The 20679-nt window shown below is 37.3% G+C and overlaps 4 protein-coding genes across 5 annotated transcripts; all 4 read right to left on the bottom strand.

Annotated features, from left to right (window-relative positions):
- Positions 1-1128: 1128 nt before the first annotated feature.
- LOC147274542 (protein transport protein Sec61 subunit gamma-like) lies at positions 1129-2492 on the bottom strand. The gene is made up of 3 exons (XM_086257394.1): positions 2276-2492; positions 2023-2138; positions 1129-1305 (listed from the first exon to the last, which is right to left on the bottom strand). The coding sequence occupies exons 1-2, from the start codon at positions 2367-2369 to the stop codon at positions 2023-2025; spliced, it is 210 nt and encodes a 69-aa protein (XP_086113520.1). The 5' UTR covers positions 2370-2492; the 3' UTR covers positions 1129-1305.
- A 1587-nt stretch (positions 2493-4079) lies between these two features.
- On the bottom strand, positions 4080-6782 carry NF-YC1 (nuclear factor Y, subunit C1). The gene is made up of 2 exons (XM_086256418.1): positions 5934-6782; positions 4080-4388 (listed from the first exon to the last, which is right to left on the bottom strand). The coding sequence occupies exons 1-2, from the start codon at positions 6641-6643 to the stop codon at positions 4385-4387; spliced, it is 714 nt and encodes a 237-aa protein (XP_086112544.1). The 5' UTR covers positions 6644-6782; the 3' UTR covers positions 4080-4384.
- A 2362-nt stretch (positions 6783-9144) lies between these two features.
- LOC147274540 (uncharacterized) lies at positions 9145-13380 on the bottom strand. The gene is made up of 2 exons (XM_086256417.1): positions 13245-13380; positions 9145-12158 (listed from the first exon to the last, which is right to left on the bottom strand). The coding sequence occupies exons 1-2, from the start codon at positions 13275-13277 to the stop codon at positions 9600-9602; spliced, it is 2592 nt and encodes an 863-aa protein (XP_086112543.1). The 5' UTR covers positions 13278-13380; the 3' UTR covers positions 9145-9599.
- Positions 13381-14880: 1500 nt separating this feature from the next.
- Positions 14881-18104, bottom strand: LOC147274539 (protein NUCLEAR FUSION DEFECTIVE 4-like). 2 transcript variants are annotated; one of them, XM_086256833.1, is made up of 3 exons: positions 17563-18092; positions 16070-17001; positions 14881-15960 (listed from the first exon to the last, which is right to left on the bottom strand). In XM_086256833.1, exons 1-3 carry the CDS (start codon positions 17896-17898, stop codon positions 15462-15464), a joined length of 1767 nt encoding a protein of 588 aa, XP_086112959.1. In that variant the 5' UTR covers positions 17899-18092; the 3' UTR covers positions 14881-15461. The 2 variants fall into 2 exon arrangements, with proteins under 2 accessions (XP_086112959.1, XP_086112961.1); XM_086256835.1 differs by having other exon boundaries at positions 15624-15960; positions 16075-17001; positions 17563-18104.
- Positions 18105-20679: the final 2575 nt, after the last annotated feature.

Here is a 20679-nt window from a genome sequence, read left to right as displayed (position 1 = left end):
TGCTTTTTTCCTTAAAAAGAAAAGAAAATATATTAAATATTTATTGTGGGCTTGCTTGGTAGTTTTGAGTAAAGTTGAAGAAGGCTAGCTAATGAGTAATGAGTAGTTGCTAGGCCACTTTCAAGCCTCAATCATATATGACTTTCTCGACCCTAGTCAGTTATATAATATGGCTGTTGATTAGTGATTTTGATTTGCCAATAGACATTGATGAATAAGTTTTTTGCATGCCAAGGAGCTGCTAAGTAGACATTTCTGTTTCATAATCCTGCTTGGATAGCCATAAACTCACATAAAAAACTCAAGGTGAAGGTATTACCAAACCACATGGAACCATACCGGCTACAGAAAACAGATAATTGCTTTTGTATTGACACTATCTCCCGATCTATCCAATGAATCGAACTATCGGCTGACAGAGGGGTTTTCTTGTCCGTGTGTTGCATATTCAGAATGTACATAATGCTCAAGTCTAGTGTCATTATATAAGGCCAAAAGTGCACCTTAATTTGGACCAAGTAATCACAAAAATGAAGCTCAAGGGGTGCCTTGCATCGCAACATCATCCTAAACCTAAATGAGAAGATTCTCCACCTGATGGGAAGATTGATGAGTCAATTCCTTAACCATTACTAATGAAACTTCCATCACCACCATCAATATAAGAAACAATCACATTTGGATAGTAGTCCCATGAGCAGCAAGCGTAAAAGATTGGTGGGCTATGGAGGTGGGTGACAGAATTTGGGTGGATTGAATATGCAGGTTTCATTACACTCATGGTCACATAATCTTTTTTTTTTTTTTTTTGGGGAGGGTGGGTGTCTGAATAATCGATTCCACTGATTCTATCTGCTCAAAACTCAATTGTGGGAAGATCATGCAAATTAAAGCAAGATTTGGCACTGCATCAGTCGTTTTTTTTTTTGGTGAAGCACTGCACCAGTTGCATTGCCACTGAACATAAGTAGCAAATTAAAGCAAGACTTGGCACTGCAGCAGGTGTAGGTGCGTGTGGTGTGTAGGTGTCTGTTCTTAGTACGTTACTATCCTGTTGCATTTTCTCACACAGATGATCATCAAAAGTTGGTAAAACAATACAGGGAACAAAAAATTTAAATCAAAAGAGGTAAACGAGACGCATGGAATCAGGTCTCAATTATGGAAAACTTGAAGTTCCAAGCATCATAGTTTTACATAAGTAACGCAAACATATTCTAGAAGAAGCCAAATGAGAACTAAATACTTTCTCTTCGAATACAAGATGTTGCCACCATCGTCTAAAAACTTAACCTTGAGCATGACCTGAAATTACAAAGGAAAACAAAATCAGCCCCCAATCACAGCCATATTACTCTGTTCTAAAAACCATCACCTCATGAATCAAAACTCGATATATTTACACAAATTAGAGAAGCCACTAAAAATGTAACTAAAGAAAAAAAAGTTAAAGTTAGTTGGATATTCGACAAGTTCGGTAACATGTACAATGTTTGAGTTGACTGCCTTGGCTTTCATACCCAACTTCCAGATCATATAATAATACACCAACAGAGTAAAAGCAGCTAACTTCTCAATCATACCACAAGCAGATAGACTCAATACATCATATCACATCATCTATTTCTAACCGATACCAAGATGCAACACCAATGGATACATATCCCAATTTCCCAACTCCTAAAACCACTCAATACAGTGATGAAATGCTCAAAACCAACAAATACAATTTGGCATATGCTCAAGACAAACATTACATATGCATATGCTAACTGAACCGTACCTTCTTTATTGAAATTTTGGGTTCCAGCATAAAATTGAACAACAAAAACAATTTGGCATTCAATTTCCAAGGCATCACAAGGTACTACAATTGCTCAAACACATTGATCCACATCGCGCATAGCTAGCATGCAGTTTAATCAATAAATCTAATCTCCTGTTGAAGAAAACCCAATATTCAAACACGCCATATTACATAACACAGCAAAATTCAAGTGTTACAACCCGATAAATCAATACCTAAACAGAGCCGACGATGATGTTGTTGATGGGAATGAAGATGAGCTTCACGAAAAACCCAACGAAACCCATCACAACGAACCCGATGGCTGTACGGAGCGCCACCTTGGTGAATTCTACAGCACAGATGAAGCATCAATTAGACACAATTAAATCAGAGAATGAAAAACCCTAATTGTAAAAATAAAAACCGAATCGAGAAAAGGCAGATCCGGAAATGAATGTGTAGATAGGTAGTTAGTTAGTTAGTTACCTTTGCGATCAGGCTTGTGGCAGCGCTTGACGAGTCGAGCGCTGTCCCTGGCGAACTCTCTGAGAGGATCCACCACTGAGTCTATGCCGTCCATGTTCTCTGACCAACTTGAGAAACAGAGAGAGCGAGCTGTGACTCTGTGAGGTACTCAGCTGTGTCTATCACAAGTTGAGAACTGAGAAGGAGACCAAGCCAAGTGGTTGGGAATTTGGACACCCGTCGAAACTTCGAAACGGAACGTGTCTTCAACTTTTTTTTTTTTTTTTAAGGAAATTGCACTATTAGTGTATGATTTGTATTTCTTTCTCTTATAAGTCCAATAACTTTGTAGCGTGTTCCATTATAATTTAACCCATTAATAGCACAAACAGATGTTAATTTTAATCATATATTGTGCACATGGAGCATTGCTGTGGACCAATATTAAACTAAGTGAGAGAATAAGTGGACTACAATAGTGCTCTATACGCACTACATATAACTAAAATATATAATCGTTTATACTAATTTGATTGTTTGGGCCATAATAAGAAATGTCACAAAGTTAATGAACCAATAAGAAATGTCCAATGATTTTTTTTTTTTTTTTTTATGGAGTGTCTTCAACCCTTTGGCCTTTTTTTTAGAATGGCTCCATTTTTTAATGGTAATTTTAAGCATAAAATAAAAAAATAGACTCAGCCCAAAAGGAAAAATAAAGTTTGATGGACCGGTCTACAAATTCTATACGGTGATAGATCGCTGGTCCACTTTTAGTGAACTTAGCGCTTAGCGTCTTTTTAGCTAAGCGCTCAACACCATGGAATCAACATCTATGTTATTATCGATGTTGGTTTTTTTTATCATTTGTACAAAAAGGAAATAACTTGTCTATCCTTGTTATTGGGGATGTGGCATCACATAGAGAGAAAGTGAGAGAGAGAGGTGATGCCACATCCCCAATAACGTGGATATGCAAGTCCCTTTCGTACAAAAATAGGTAAAGCCTTTTAAATGCAAATATTAAATGAGTTAGATTATTAATCATTTTCTGTTATATCGGAGTATAAGATATTTAATAAATTTTTGAAATTTCAGTAATGACAAGATATTGGCACATGATTACTAAATTATTCAATAATTAGCATCCATTGTCTTCCATAAGGCTATCTACACTAGTGAGAATGTAAAATGGATCTTAAAAATTAATTAGTGAGTCGGAGTTGTGAGAGTAAATGAGATCAATATTTGAGAGCTATGCATTACTCCGGCTTAGAGCGAGAGCAAGAGAGAGGTGTGGCCCACCACGTGGGAAATAACTTGGAAGCCCTTCAAGAGAAATTTATTTTGTGAGAAAACTGAAAGGCATTAATAAAAAGAAGGGGGATAAACTAGTAAAAGCCGAGGGAGTGAAAAAGCAGCTGACAGCTGCACTATGGCACGTACTTGCAACGGACGGTCCAAATAGTAAAAATAAATTAATTGGCCTAGACGCATGACACGATCTGAGCCTTCCTTTTTAAATAACCGTTGGTGATCCAATAGTTCTAATTAATTGACCATTATACTAAATTAAAAAATATGAAAAAATTGAACCATCAACACACCCCAACTCAACTCTAAAGATAAAACTGTCTTCCTGGATCCCTCTTACATTGGATAAAATGGTTGAAGCTTGGCTGCCACAGACACAAGAGGGTTTGCTGGCAGAGGTTAAAGACCACCAACAATCAGGCATGCATTTCAAAACTACATACACCCCATGCATTTCAGAACCATATACACCCCAAAAAAAAGAACAAAGAAGAAGAGAAATCACAAAACATACTGAAACCTACCAGATTTGATTAATATGAAATGACCATAATCATTCTAGTTAGCATCAGGAGAACCTAAATTATAAAGACTGCACATTCAATATTAAGCATGGCTGCAATTTTGAACTGCTCTGGATCAAAGGTCTTAACAAGTCTAAGTCATCCCATTAAGAAAAAAAAAAAGAGTAAAGAAGCAATCAAAAATCATCTGCAAAGCTCAATATCTTTCCTTCGCGCCGCGCAGCATATCATCAGCAAATTAGTCTCTTTCTTTTTTGTGCTCAACGCATGGCTCCGTAGCAAATTAGTCTCGTTAACTGCATAGGAAGTTGGAAAAACGGTATCAGTGTCCATTTTGAATTAGAAAGTTTCATGCTACAACCTAGGCATACTAGTAAAAGTTCAATGATCACAAATTACACAATCAATTAGTAAGGTCCCCTTTCCTGATACAATAAAATCCCAGAAGAGTTGCCAACATTAAACTTGTTGCAATTCAACTAGCATTTTTTACCACTACCTTGAAACGGATGCATTTCAATGCATAATTACTACCGTTTGTATGTTACAGTCCATACTAGTTCAGCAAAGTGAAAGATTAAAATAATGGAGACCTTGCAATTTAAAAGTTTCTCAGAAGACACTCCATCTGGAAGATATAATCAATCCATCATTCCAAAACAAAACAGTTTAGTTTCAGTTTCTTTGGGCTGGCAAGTGCCCCTCATTTAAGCTGATTGAAAAAAAAAAAAAAAAACATAAAAGCAAATCTACAAAAAAAAGACATTGACAGAGTATTATAAACTAGTGCGACAAGAAAAACCAAAACCCCTCTCCTCCATTACATAGAATGTGCACCTCATGGGGTGTCTGATTTGAATCACCACTTAAACTTATAGGTTATCTGATAAGAAATATGTATCGTGCAAGATCTTCAGTCTTTTTTTTCTCAAGGCAGGGGGGGGGGGGGGGGGGGGGGGGAGAGAGAGAGAGAGAGAGATACAGGGAACAAAAGACAACTTAGAAAAGAACCTTCCTTGGAAATCAATTTCTATGACAAGATTAACAACAAATCCATACCACCACTAGAAGCTGATCCCATTAACCAATAGAAATACCGTCACAACCAGTGATTTCTTGCCCAAGAATACATAATTTTCTCAAGAATAACTGTAAACCACAGCCCTATTATCAATTCAAATGAGTTCCGCATTGTTAAGACCAAGTGGAACCACCCTGAGATCACTATCTCCACTAGTAATTGGAACATATTTATCTTGCCAATACTTTTCCTTATTGTATCCCCATCCTCTTCTCCTGAGACAAGCATACCACCATAGTAACCGATACCCACAGTAATTACACTTGGAAGAGGTGGAAGCAAATGGCTGACTCGAGTTTCATGTCTTATCAATTTAGTTACCCTAATCAACAAAAGAGTTCATTTCACCTTATGAAATTGCCCCCAAAACACCAAATTAAATTCTAGATTTCCAATGCATCTAAGAGTTCCCTTTTTCTATAGTACAAGAAGTACAAAGGCCCCCCAACACTATAAACAATGAAAAATTAGGTGCAGGTGTCAAAAACACAGCACCCAGATGACAAATGTTTCCTTTGGGATAAGTCAAATCAGGATAAAAGAAAGAAATTTTGCATGCCCCAAACCCAATAGCTACAAAAATAAGAGCAGAAGCCACCACACCATTAACAGGCAGAAGCATCAAATTATCACAAACCCATCAACCAAAACTCAGAGAAATCTCAATTAAACCAAGCAAACAAACAATACCCACATGAAGAATCACCCAGCAAAGCCCAAAAGAACCCACATTATCCATAGACACAACACAGCCACATACCTTTGACCATCAAGATTGCCCTGCCCACTGCTCCCTCCACTGCCGTACGACCCATCATCCGCCGCCGCCTGCCACGCGGACTTCCAGGCATGCGAGGGCGGCGGATGCAAGCCGTAAACCCCGGTGGGGTCCACGGCGGGCCTCCCAATCATCATCCCTCCGGGGGCACCCGCAGGCTGCCCCATCGGAGGATAGTAGTAGGGAACCCCACTGGCAGTGGCCCCCACCATGGCGCCGAGGCCGACGGCGGCCTCGTCCTTGATCTCGTCCCGGGGGACAATATCGACGAGGAAATCGAAGATGTCGGTGCGGGTGATGGCAGCAGCAATGTCGTTTTTCTGAAGAGTGCGTCGTTTATTCTCCTCGGCGTGGAGCCAGGAGCGGATAGTGAGCTCGAGGATGAAGAGCTCGCAGGCCTTGGCGAAGAGGACGGGGGCTTCGGCGGAGATCATGCGGACGTCCTCGTCGGCCTTCATAATCTTCTTGATGCGGGCAAGGGGGAGCTGGTGGTTCTTAAAGTCGTTCACTTGCTCGATGTCGTGGCGCTGGTAGGTCCAGAACATCTGGAGCTGCTGCTGCTGCTGCTGCAGGAGGTGGTGGAACGGCGGAGCAGAGACCGATGAGGGTTGGGTTGGTGGGTATGTGATGGCGGAAGACTGAGCTTGGTTTTGGGTGGTGGTGCTGGTGGTGGTGTTGGTGTTGTTGTCCATTGATTGATGTGGTGGGCTTGGAAAAATAAGCCAAATGGGTGTCTGTGTTTTGCTTTGCTTTTGGGGGATTTTCAACTTTTGATTTTGATCGGAGGGTCTCAGAGGCTTGATTTTCACAGATTTTTGTGGTGGGATTTCAAGGGTTGGAGATGGATATGAGGGTGAGAGAGACACAAAATACAGCCTTGCAGATGCCTCTTTTATTGGGCTTTCCTTTCTCATCCAATAGCTTTCTGCCACCTACATTTGTTTCACTGAAAAATAAAATATTAAAAATTATAATTTCTGTTCTTTTTCTTATTTTTGACAAAAATAAAAAATAAAAATTATGACAGATATTGCCATCAAGCTTCATTCTACAAGCTGTGTACAGGGAATGAATATGATTAAAATGTGTGACAAATAATGTGAATAACTAATTAATATGTATAATGTTTTCGATGTGCCTCTTATATTAGAAAAAGAATTTTGTGTAAGACGAACATAATACTCATACTCATAGTAGGTTATGTGTGCTACAAAAGTTTGTGAGGTTTAAAACTATTTTTATGTGAGGCGAATGTATCCCACTTATGCATGGGAGTTCCATATTGGAAGAAAGAAAATATAAAATAAAAATGTTTTGCAAGAACCACACTCTATTTGTGAGAGGCAAGCACGTTGCATTGCGCTCTTTACGTATAGAATAAAAATGTTTTGTATGTCTCACATCATACCTGTGAGAGACCAACACATTGTGTTATACTTTTCCTTATCAAATAAAGATGTTTTGTATATCTCACATTAGGGTGTTTTTTGGGACGTATGAGATCGAAAATAGGGTGTTTCAATTTGAATCCAAAAAATTTTGGAATGAAATTTCTATTCCAATTTCTGTTCCAAAAAAATCAGAATTTCAACATCTCATTCCAATTCGGAATTTTTGAATTTTTTAAGAATATCACATTTTCAGATAAAAATTTAAAATTTTCAAATAAAAAATCAGAATCTTCACGTTACTTTTTGTTATTAATAAAAACAAACTAAAAAAATTAGTAATTATACATACAAAAAATGTGGGTGTTTTTGTCAGCATTTATGTTATTATGATACACATATATTTACATATGTTTATATTAATAGTATTAGTTATTTTTTTTTTTAATATATATGTATGTGTATGTTTGAAACAAATAACAAATTAATGAAACATAAAGTAAAAAACTAAATAAATGATATAATATTAATATAAATACGGAATAAATTGGCATAATTTCGAAAATATCGAATCAGAATGTCTTTGAAAAATTTAAGATCGGAATTTACAAATACATTCCAATTTCAATCCAATTTTTTTGGGAATTTTTTGAATTCGGCATATTCGAATTTCGGATTTCGGATTTGATTCGGACGTTTCAAAATTAGTTATTTTCAAATTGGAATTGGTCGGATTGGGATTTTCCAATCCAAATCACACCCCTATCTCACACTATACCTGTGAGAGACAAACACGTACCTCTTCTGTATAAAATAAAGATATTTTGTATGTCCCACACCATATCTATGAAAAGCGAAACCGTTGCATTGTACCTCTTCTGTATAAAATCTTATGTCCCCCCACACCATACCAGTGAGTGATGAACGCATCTTCTACAAGTTGGACAATTAAAGTCTTAACAATTTTTATAAAAAAACTGACTCCCTTCATTTTCATTGATAAGAATTAATCCACTTCTTTAAGCAAAGTCTACAATGCAAATTGCAAACAAACCATTGCACCAATTACAGTATGAGGTAATCAGGTACCAAAGTATAAGCTGCACACTTATGCCTGTCGTCTATTAAAATATAGATTTACAAGTCAATGAACAAAAGCAACTACTTGTTTTACTTGATGGCACCCAGCCTCTTAGACTTATATAGACCATATCCATATGGAGTCAACTAATGTCTGTTGTCCCCTAGTTTATAGAATATGTACTAAACAATGCTGGCGATTATAATATAACAAAAATAAGAATGTTCCTCTCATGCACTGCTTTGTGCTACGACCCTCTATTTTATATTGCTTCTCTTACCATTTTACCAATCACTGATTATGCTTCACATGGGAACATCTGAATTCAGTTTTTACCATTGTTTTTACCATTTTTCCTGCAATCTTAGCATGTTCAAACTGGATGCTCCCTTTCTGCTACCATTTCTGAACAATTAGCTGGTGCATTAAAACTAGGTGGCTAGCAAAAAATTTTACAGCATTAATCTGATGGTGATTCTTAATACAGGAATTGATTAAAACTTTACAAGACATATATGCTATTTCGATTTCAAAATCCCTCCATAGTGAATGTGAAATGCTGGGTATGTTACTTTGGACATATGGCAGATCGGTATATCAAGTGCATGATAAAAAATGGTTTTGACATGGCAATAACAATCAAGAGTAACTATGAGTGGAAGTAACAACTGAAAAGTTAGCAACTACTTTGAGTAGACAGATTAGAGAAGTTGAAACATTCATCCAATATTCTTTTTCTTTTTTGGCTGAATAATGTATCCGTTTGATATAACATATAATGAACCCTGTAAACAACTATGAGGTGTAACAAAAAGTCAAGCAGCTCCTAGGTCTGCATATTTGACCAGCTGCAAAAATTAGTCCTTTCTGAGGTATTAAAATTTTGAAAACAAAAAGCTCCTAAACTGTGATTCAAGTAACAAATACAGCAGAAATTAGTCTCAAGGACATTGCACACCTTCGAATAAAACTGTGGACCACTGATATAAAGCAAAGTGAACAAAAACTGCTGTACCTCAGTCTGTTGATTCCTGATAAATGCCCTGCCTAACTGCTGAAGAAGATGTAATTCAATGGGTGGATAAGAGATTTTAAGCCTTTTCCTTTTCAAACTATCTTCGCTACTTTCAGAAATAAAGTTGATTCCTTCAATTTACGTCAAGTCCACTAAAGCTGCAATCACTTAGCACCCACCAGCATTTTACCTTCCCTCAAACGTCTCCGACTATATACTAGCCACTTCGCTGCTTGGGGTTTCTTTTCCCTCTTCACCATATCTGCCAAATCCTTTTTCTCAGCATCCTCGACCAGACGTTTTTTTGTTGCTATATTGCCATTCTCCACCAGAGCCTCTTCCTTGGTGCTTTTCAACCATCCCAGTGGATCTTCTCCATTACATTTTTCAGCCGCCTCCTCCATTTCATCCTTCTGTGCTTCTGATTTCACCTGAAGAAGTTCCAAAGGAGTAGAAGCAGGATCAAGCTCCAAGCAACCCTTGGGGGCATTGTGAGCTTCAAGACCAGTGAGCAAGTAATAAGGGACCTGGTGAGAGAAACGAAACATTTCTTCTCTTGGAATTCTCCTGATTTTACTTTGGTCCAAATGTTGGCGGAACACTGTCTTGAAACCAGTTACTTTATCAAGTGGGACAATGCTCGCACCTCGCTCCTCATTGTAATCTTCAAGCACTTGGACCATGTCATATTTGTGTATCACATCATCTGGAGTAAGTTCATTCCAATGAGGGGACCAGTTCCTATATAAAGCCCAGACATCTCCCTTTGTTGGATATATACGAACTGCTCCTCTTGTGCCTTTTGTCCACTTAACCTTGTGTGAGAAAGAATGAAGAGACCTATAGACTTCATGCTTCCCTATTCGGAGGTCCCCGCTAGTCTTAGGAAAACCACAAGCAATCCAATTTAGAGGAGCCAGTTCATTATTGCTTTTGGAATTAAGCCAACTGATCCGAATTTTGAATGGTTTCAAAGATATCACACTGTGAACCATAGCATAATAACGGGGCATGCCATCATCTTCATCGTACACAGCCCAAACCTGGTTACTACCAAATGACTTTTCTGTGCGATCCTTGTCAAAATCATGAAAATCAGGGTCTGGAACAGTCATTGACACTGTATTAGGTTCCTCTACATCAGAGTCAACATCAGAATTGGCAGGGGAAGAATTTTTGCTGTGCACTATGTTCTTGGCATCTGAAAATACCCTACTTCCTGTCATGTCAGCTTTTACACCATGCACAGCAGCTTCTTTCTTTCCCTTCTCCTTCCCCTCCTTATGATCTGCATTCTCTGATATAAATGAAGTCTTTGACACAGCAGCTGTGCTCCACTCATAAAGTTTCTTGCCAATTCCTTTCTTAGCTGTTTCCAGTAACATATTTCGCATTTGTAGCTGTGACAGCTCCCTCGTGCAATTAAGTATATGCTTTCCGGCTACATCTGACCATCCTGTACGAAAACTATCCTTGTTAGATCCAAATACACTTTTCACAGGAACTCCTCCATTTGCCGCTCCCACTTGAGTTTCCATCTCTTGCTTGTTCAGATGCCTTTTCTTTTTAGGCCTATCTCTGTTGGGTACAGAACTGCAACCAGCATCAGGAAATCCAGTAGCTACGACAGCATCTGGTTTCTTAAAAGCATGGAATTTCCTCTCATGGGCCTTCATATCTGGAAATGCCTCTTCATGCCCTCTCTTCAATTGCCCAAATGCTGGCTGAACATCGCCGGAAGCTTGACCAGCACTGGAAGCTGGTTCTGGCACACTTTCAACACGTGCTGACTTGAAGAATATGTCTGCGTTAGAAGTTCTCCCTGATATGTCAATGTCAGACATTCCTGCTGATCTCACATTTGTGGTAGCAGTCTGTGTCCTTCCTGGAGCACATGAATTCTGGGTCATGGTATGCTGACTAGAATTCCTTTGCTGAATGAACGAATTCCATGACGTGGATGAGCCATTGCCATTTCTAGGTGGGGGTGCTGTCTCAATAGCTAAAAAGGGCTTACGGCAGTTGAGACAAATAAGGTTGTGGTTGAGAAAAGTTCTAAGATACTCAAAACGAATTCTGCAACTCTCGCACAAGGTCCAAAATGTGCGTTTTCGGGGATGAGGAGTTGGAAAAGGCTTGGTATGAGTAGCACTCCTCTGACCCCTCACATTTGAATGATTATAGTTGGAGAAATTATGGAAACCATTCTGACTCGTTGGCACTGACGATTTACCATCTGGAACTCTTTCATGGATAGAGCTTGAATTCCGCTTCTGGTCATAAAGAACTCTCCTGGCTTTATCAGAAAACAAACTCCAGGCTTCGGATACAATTTTGAAAGCCCCATCCGCGCCTACAGATTTATTTTTATCTGGGTGAAGAATGAGAGCCAATTTCCTGTATTGCTTTCGGATTGTGTCCTCATCAGCCAAAGGGTCCACACCGAGGACCTTGTACCAATCAGTCTCCCCATTCGTTCTCTTCTCAGCAGAGGTGTAGACATCAAGCGTTGCCAAAAATTGAGAAAGACCATCAAGCTCAGGATGCAAGTTTTGGGCCTTTAAAGCAAATCTTTTGGCCCCAGCAAAGTCAGATTCTGTAACCTTCAACTCAGCAATCTCTTTTGCCTTAAGGGCCTCTTCTTTATTGCATGCCATTTTCACAACGTTGGTATTCTCTGTATCCGTCCACGTATTTCCTTCTTTACTCCTTTTAAGTATAGGCTGCCACGATGTGAACAAGAATCAACCCAACTATTATTTATCTTGCACCCGATATTTTCGCGTGCATCATTAAAAAGTTACTTTTGATTGTGGAAACTGCAACCGGAAAACAGGAAAAAAAAACATAATAAGGAAACTAATTTAATTCAGAGTTAAGTAAATATGCGAAGATTACGCTGACCAATACGGTCATGATTAATCAAAGAGAACCACTGCAAACATAGAAAAAAGAAATGAACTAATGAATGTTTCCTCTGATACATCAGTTACAGAATCTTTATCACCTCCTTATCTAGAATAATCAATTCAATGTATTTTGGTTCATTTCCCGCGTATTTCTTTTGATCGTTGAATAATCAATTCAACGATCAAAAGAAATACGCGGGAAATCAAAATTCGACTAGTTAAAGCATTGAACTCCCAAATAAGCACAAGATAAATTGACAAACGTACATCAAGGATAATATGATTGCAATGCCAGCCACATTTCACATTCATACCCAATCACAAAAATCATGAAACAAACCAACAATAGAGAGACAAAAATTCCAATGACCTATTTTATCATTCCAATGACCCATGTTATTCCAATGGCCTATTTTGTTGCTGAGAAATGCTGGTAAAACTAATAACCGATAGCAGGGTGAATGGCTCTTGTTGAATTCCAAGTTCACTCTCCACACAGTTTCTCAGAAACCATAGGATAATTCTCTTAGAAGTAAAATCTCAGTTATTATACACTTCAAATAAATAAATAATCGAAAGCAGAAAAACCATAATCCAAATGTGGAGAATGAAGAACAAAAACAAATATCCAGTTCTCAAATATACTAAAATTTGACGAGATAAACCAACCCACAATCTAATAGACAAGCAAAAAATCTAAGTTAGCTTCCAATAATAGTTCAGAATCTTCAGATTACACATTCAACATGCCCAATTTCAGTAGCTCTGACTAAAACCCTAGAAAGCCTATAGCATTAGTGACATTCTAATAGACAAGCAACGAGAGAAAAAAATAATATTCCATACATGGCACAGTGAGAACCATATAGAAGCAAATAAATAAAGAGGTATGGAAAATACCCATTTCGGATATTTGAATCGCAGAGACGCCATTGATGAATTCCCAACGAAATCTTAAGTTTGCCCTCTGTTGCCACCCTGATCAAATTTTAAACATATCCCAATTTCAGGATTTTTTTTTTTTGGTGAAATTCTTTCAACCCCTGAGAAGAATTTGCATGAAAATATATGTATTTATATATTTTACACACACATATATAGGCAAAATTCTAGAATTTAAATACTATTTGTTAATCATGACAACTAAGCATTATTTGGCCTATGGTTAAAACCCTGACTATGGTTAGTTTTTAACTCTGGTATATAGGCTTGCTACTTTCCTACATGCCAAAATTGTTTTCCCTAATTATGGAAAGTTTAATTAGAGAATACAAGGAGACAACATTTAATTTTTGTTTTGGCATATATTTACCTCTTTTTTTAAATTTTGTTTTGTTATGTATAATATTGCATGCATATTGTTATAATTTGTTTTTGTCATATTTTGAACCATTGCAAAAACTATATGGTGTATTTAGACTGAGACGAGTGCTTAAACACTAACCGGTAATCACAAAGTACTAGTACTAAATAAATGACAAATGAGTATAATGATGTATCGAGTTTGTAAATATAATATTTATAATAAACCAAGCATTTTTCATGATAATGATAAACTTCCCCCTTTTTAATTTTACAATTAGTGTTATACTCATAGGTAGGGTTTGCTTTGTTACTCACGGAATAGTACTGCATTAATTATCTAATCCTCCAAACAAAGAAACTTAGTGAAAATATGGAAGGATATCTCACTGTAAATTTATTCCTTTCATTTTTGGCAACAGCAACAGCAACATTAAAAGTGAGGGGAATTAACCTTCCAACCATAATCTTATACACACCACCTCAGTAGATATGCATTGTTTTTAGATTCTTTCCATATAATAAAGGATGCTGCATTTTTTTTTATCTGGCAATGAATCCCATTCATGCTGAAGTGGAGCCAACAATTTACCAAATATGTAGCTTAGGCCTGACTGCCAGTTAACTCCTAATTGAGGTCAGGTCTGAGTGTTAAGTTATTACTATAGCTAGACCAACCCAAATCAGCATTCACAGATTCTGAATAGATAGGTTTCTTGTTTTGTATGTGTGTGAAGTAATTACTGTAGTTAGACTAACTCAAATGAGCATTCACAGATTGTGTGTAAGGAGGAAATTTTCAATTCTTCCGGCATAGAACGATGAGTATGTAATAACTTTTGGGGTGTGAGAGAGGAATTATCTTTCTTTTTCCAAATTTCCAAAGATCCGCGCGCTATTGACATTCCATTTTAGTCCTAACAAAACTAGTGCACTTCCTCAGTAATAAGTACTAAGCAGATGCTGCAGTAGCTCCTTATTAAGGTTTGTTTACCATTATGTTCTTTCATGCATTTTGATTAGAATTGTAAATCCAGTGGCTTCACATTCTTGTCCTAGGAATGTCTTGGATTCTCTTTCGGTATTTTCAACTTTTTTGAGCAATTCATCATGATGCAACAAAAGATTTCCTTTCTTAAAGAGCACAGCCTATTTCTTTGGTTGCACAACAAATGAACTTCTAATAGAGGTACTTCAGGGTAATAAACATCAATACATGCAAAAAATATCTGTATACATCATATTCATTCAATTCTGCAACTGTGTTGCTTGCATATCAAGAAACCAAGAAGGAAGGAACTGATTTGAAACATTATTCATTTCTCATTGCAATGTATTGTCTAAGCTCAAAACAATGAATAAAAAATCTACTGTACTGGAATATAAAAATCCGTTGGGTGAAATATCCTGCAGATCTTTGATATTGTTCTTCTGTTGTAGGAAAAAGAAGTTTGGCCAAACTACATGCCCATACTGAGAAAGAACTTCAACTTCATGTTCAGAACAGAAAGCCAACAGAGGACTTGGTTTTATAGCAAACTTACATAATAATTTAGATGTGCTAGATGGCTGGTTCCCAACTTTTGTAGTAATAGGTGCAGAAGAAATGTTTTCTTAGACTCTTACCCTCAGCTAGATTCCAGCCATATCATTAGGATGAAAAACCTTTTCAAACTCATTGTGCTGATAGTAGAAATATCCAGTTGCCCTTGCCTTTTCAACTCAAATGCCTGGCTTCCCATAGAGTTGGGTATAAACCTTTTCAAACTCATTGTGCTGATAGTAGAAATATCCAGTTGCCCTTGCCTTTTAAACTCAAATGCCTGGCTTCCCATAGAGTTGGGTATAAACCCTCTTAGTCCGATAAACAACAATTATACTTAATCCTGCTGCAAGAAGGCATAGTCCTGACAGTATTCCACAAGTGATGGAATAGCATATAGATCCAACACAAGTGACTGAGTCATCATCCCTGAGGGGATTTATAAGCACTGAAGTTGAATCATGGTGTCTGAGTGCAGCTTGTTTCTGTGCATAGTAGTCATATATACCACTAGCAAGCACTTCTGAGAATATAAGAGAACCAGCAGGATTTGCCATTGTAAGAAAGTTATACAGGGCCCCGAAACTCTTCAAGCCGAATAGCTCTGATGCTGCAGCTGGCAAAATTGCCCAGTGAGCACCATAGCCAAGTCCAATCAACACAGTTGTCACATAAATTTGCCCTGACAATCCCAGAGCATAGTAGAAAAGTCCTAATGCCATGATGACCTGAACTACAGCCATGGCCACTGGTCTTGGGTAGGCAAAATCTCTGGTAAAATAACAAACATGCTCATTAGGATTAGTAAATCATGCTAAGCAAAGAAGATTACTGAAATTACTGAACTTATGATTCTAGATTATGTTATGTCTAGTTGCACCTTACGATAATCTCAGAGAAGTAGCCGCCACCAACACGTCCAAGAAAGTTCCAAATGCTGATCATGGAAACATAAATACTTGAATCACTGTACCCAAGTGACTCAGTTATCTGACCCAAATTATCAATAATAGTCAAACCAGATCCAGCAGCCAGTAAGAGCGAAACAAATATAAGCCAAAAATCTGCCTTTCTCAGTGCCTGCATCAAGGTGAAATTCTCTCCTCTATGAGGGCCTTTTCTCCTCTTGACCCTTACTGCTCCATCTGCAGCTGCTTGGAATAGTTTAGCCTGCAGCTGAGCAATTCGCTTTTGTCTTTCTGAGGCTGGAAGTGAATCTACTTCTGGAGTCTTCTCATCTTCCACCTCACTAAGAATGACCTCATTTTTGTCATGCCCAGATTTTTCAGCTTCTTCTTTCTGTGCCTCAAGGAGAAGGCTCTCCTGCACTGAAGGTGTTGGTTCGGAGAAGAAAACCAATATGACAGGGATTATGATTGGAAGTAATATGAGAATGATTAGAATAACTGCAAATAATGTGATCAAAGATTGGTTCAAGTCAACCACATCCTCAAGTATCAAAACTCCCAACAAATAAGCTGCCAGAACAAGGCAAACACTATATGTAAATACGAAACTTGAACTATCTGCTGGCCTGACTTGTCTGTGACCTCCCACAGGCCTAACAATGAACATTAGAGCAATGACAACCATTGATGGGCCAACTGCAATCATAAAAAGCAATGATGATTCATCTGGGGCATTGATCATTGCATAAATCTGAGTCAATATTGCAGCACTCAACCCGGCATATCCTTTTAGGATCCCCACAACAGGTCCCCGGCTTTTGGGAAAGTTCTGCACGCACGAAATCAAAGCTGCTGTGTTGAAGAATGTCTCCCCATTTGTTCCCACATATATACAAATGCAGAGCTGCACAGAAAAATTTGATTTAACATTTTTACTCACAGCAAAATGCTGAAGAACTTCTGAACTGTTCAGAAACATCAATGAACAAAAAGAACAGATTTTCAGTCAAATTTTCACATGTTCTAAGCATAGCAAAAAAGAAAGGAAAAAAAAACATTCATCCTCCAATTGTAAACCCCAACTAAACATGATAAGTCACAAGTCTATTCAGCTTGGACACCAATAAAATGTGTGATACATGAGAGTTTATGTCAAGAAAAACAATATTGGGGGAAGACTAAAGCAACTCAATTCACCAATAGGAAAATTTATCAACGCTTTTATCCTTCCCGAATCTGATACTTAGCCAATAGCCAAAGGATTACTGAAGGTAATCTTGACAGATTAAGCAGAAATAAGAAATCAAAGTTCTCAGTCTACATATATACACATGTATAACAATGAAAATCAAATCCCAACAGAAAGAGAAAGAGAGAAGCTATCTATAATTGGTACCCAGGGAAGGAGAATCCAAACCCATATCAGATCCAAAAGAAGACTTGATCAGACTTTGATTGAACTCACCACCCACAGAGGCAAAGCAGGAATTTTTTGTGAGACAATAAGCCAAAGCAAGCCGTACCCAAGAAAATTGAGCACTGCCCCAATGAGCAAAAGCCCCCAAGTGGGCAAAACCTCAGACAAGCTTCCAGCCACAAACCCAACAGAGTCACCCAAGTCCTTGGCCACACCCAGAATGGCCAGCTGCCTCTGACTGTACCCCATGGTGCTCTTTATCACAGGAGATATGCTCCCAAACAAGTACCCAATCCCAGCAAAGGACTGAATCCACATTGCACACACAAACACCAGCCATCTGCTGTTGGTGAGAGCCTTGAATTTCCCTCCAAGCTGAATCATCTTGTGTTTGATATCAGTAACTGATCACAGAAGAAAAACCTGCATAGATGACCCTTTTATGAGGGTTGAGATCTCTCATACTCTCAGTGAGCCAGTGTGAAAGTGAGTTTCCTTTGATTGGTTTTTTGTTTTCTCTGCCTGGATATTTACTATATAATATGAATTTAACAAAGGAGGTGTGTGATGCTCTGGATCACAGCACAGCGCGGTAACATAATCCTAGTCTGACCAACGGTCACTATAACTACCTATAAGCCTCGAAAGATGATAAACGATTAATACTGTACAAAGACAACAAAGCTTTCTCAAATTTTAACCACCAATTGATATGGAGGATGACATTCCACATTTTAGTTGCTAGAACAAAATAAGATCAAACATTGTCACATTAGTTTGTACAAAATTTTAAGATTTCTGTCAATTGCTATGGTATAGGTTATTCTAAAGTGCAGATATTGCAAATGTCTGTACTAGAAAATTATTCGTATTACTCAAAATAGTTTGAAGAGTCTAACAACTTTTCTTAATTTAGGCTCAGGCATTCCGTGTTCGAATGTTTTATGACGTGGTCATATGAATTCGTATTGATTAGTCATTGTTTCTAGGTGATTGTTAGGTTCTTTGGTCAAATTAGTGAATTGGAAAAGACATGCATGTGATGGAACTATTGGAATTTAGCGTCCCAAAACTGATGGTGATTATTTTAGGGAAAAAGACAATTTTGGTCAAGGGTTTTACCCTAAAAATAAATTTGGTTTGATTTCAAAACTTCGCATTTTGTATTTGTGTTTTATATTGTTTGCAATTTAAGGATATTTTACAACTAAGATGAAATTTTTTATCAAACTAAAACTAAGGCCGGGAAAAAAAACTGACAAACCGAAAAAAAACAAAAAAAAACCAAACCGATGCTTTTTGCAATTTAAGGACATTATATTCTTCTACTTCTTCTTCCATCACCTAAGCTCGCCGCAGCCCGCGTCGTAGCCCTCCTCAAGCTCGCCTTTGCTACCAAGACTCCCAACCACCAAAATCAACCGACAACTACAGAAACCAAAATAGTCGATAACTAACTTTGTCGGTGGCTGTGGCAATTCTGAATGTGGCCATATTGCCAGTGGCGGTTCGGTAGTCGGTGGTGGAATATCGATTCGGTTACCAAACCGATTCTACTTCTAATTAAAATTAATAAATTCGCGAGTTTTACTTAAAAATGACAACAAAAAAATCATGTATGTAAAGTTTCCCATTATTTTATTAACATAAACAAAATGAATTACAGTATTTCTGACCTTGATGGCTAATTCTTGTTTTTTCCATGGTTTATTTATGCAGATTAAATGTGGGATTTAATGTTTTCAAGTTCAATAATTTGAAGAAAAAAAAAAGGAAGAAGAAGAAGATGGCTGACACGTGCTTCCAAGTCATGAGTCCATATGCTTACAAATAGAAGCCGCTGTTCTCTTACTCAAATGACTATCCCATCAAATTAAAAAGTATTGACAACCAAATTATGTATTTTTTCTCGACAATAAAACTATATTGGTCCGAAAAACTATAAAACTATTTGATTAAATGTAATTTTCTTTATCTAGTGAAGAAAATTCGAATTTAAAATTTCTCTCAATAAAGTGCAAAAAAAATAATACTGAACCAATAATTAGTTAATTGATTCATTTGACTTAAAATGAATATATGCAATAAATCATTCGAAATTCATATATTTCTTCACTTTCTACAATTCTACTCCTATAAAAACATATATTATATCTGCCATATGTATTTTTAAAAGTTTTAATTATAATGCCACACATTGGGATCCTAGCAGTGTAATAATGAAAGTTTCATGTCGGAAACTGTACAATATTTAATCGAGGAAGTGATCCTTGAGGACCTTGACTCTTTATTATATGGGCCTCTACACACACATGTATGTATAATTAATATAATTGATGTATATATATAATTTTGTTTAGATCTTAAATCCACCAAACTTATCGACCCTGATTATCAACGTGACAACCTTGTCAACGGCTCTGCTTATCGACCCTCATAAGTTTGGCTTCTTCTGAGATTAGCATATTAATACTTTTCTTTTTCTTTTTTGAGAAAAGCATATTTAATACTTTAGCCATGATTGTATCCATCAAATTAGGATTATATGTTTTCGTCAAACTTCCAACCAATTGAGAAAAAATCCAAACTCATCAACTGTTGTTTTCACTTTAACCAAAAAACGAACAAATAAAATGCAATTAAATAGGTGGATGAACAATTGGCAGCACGTGGTGCTTCAATTTTTTAATTCCTGCATGTAAATAGATTATGCTTTGGAGTTAGTAGCTAAGCTTGCCTAGCTCCTAGACCAGCTGATGCCTCAACAGCCTCATCTTTCTTAATTCCACATATTAATCCTCCAGTCTATAAAATTATAGTTTAATACACCAAAATCCAAAATGGGATTAGTTTAACGAGTCTCATATATAGCAAAGTAATTGAAACAGCTAGAAAGAAGAGAAGTTCAACACGCAAGAACCAGATTTTAACACATGTACATTTGTTAGCTGTCACCTTGGAACCTCCTATTCAAAGTGATAAGACACATCAAGCACAAAAGGTCTAACTACTAAATTTGATTTTTCAAACACTTTACACATGCAAAAAATAACGTCCCTTTCTAAGTTTGTATAGTTAAAAAAATGGTTTTCACTATCTTTTTAATGTTAGATTCATTCATTCATTCATCTAAACATAAGTTAGGAATTAGTTCGAAACCTCTAA

This window comes from Dryas octopetala, chromosome 9 (genome assembly GCF_963921425.1).
Source record: "Dryas octopetala chromosome 9, drDryOcto1.1, whole genome shotgun sequence".
Taxonomy (NCBI): Eukaryota; Viridiplantae; Streptophyta; class Magnoliopsida; order Rosales; family Rosaceae; genus Dryas; species Dryas octopetala.
This window is presented reverse-complemented; position numbering and strand designations above follow the sequence as displayed.

Bases quoted from the DNA above. Each gene is read 5' to 3' on its own strand.
- NF-YC1 (XM_086256418.1), bottom strand. From the start codon at position 6,643: ATGGACAACAACACCAACACCACCACCAGCACCACCACCCAAAACCAA.
- LOC147274539 (XM_086256833.1), bottom strand. From the start codon at position 17,898: ATGATTCAGCTTGGAGGGAAATTCAAGGCTCTCACCAACAGCAGATGG. The intron at 17,002-17,562 runs GTGAGTTCAATC...TTTTCTGTGCAG, and splicing joins CTGCTTTGCCTCTGTGGGTG to CTCTGCATTTGTATATATGT. The intron at 15,961-16,069 runs GTGCAACTAGAC...TTATTTTACCAG, and splicing joins TTCTCTGAGATTATCGTAAG to AGATTTTGCCTACCCAAGAC.
- LOC147274540 (XM_086256417.1), bottom strand. From the start codon at position 13,277: ATGGCGTCTCTGCGATTCAAATATCCGAAATGG. The intron at 12,159-13,244 runs GTATTTTCCATA...ACATCGTGGCAG, and splicing joins GATTCAAATATCCGAAATGG to CCTATACTTAAAAGGAGTAA.
- LOC147274542 (XM_086257394.1), bottom strand. From the start codon at position 2,369: ATGGACGGCATAGACTCAGTGGTGGATCCTCTCAGAGAGTTCGCCAGG. The intron at 2,139-2,275 runs GTAACTAACTAA...TCTGTGCTGTAG, and splicing joins CCACAAGCCTGATCGCAAAG to AATTCACCAAGGTGGCGCTC.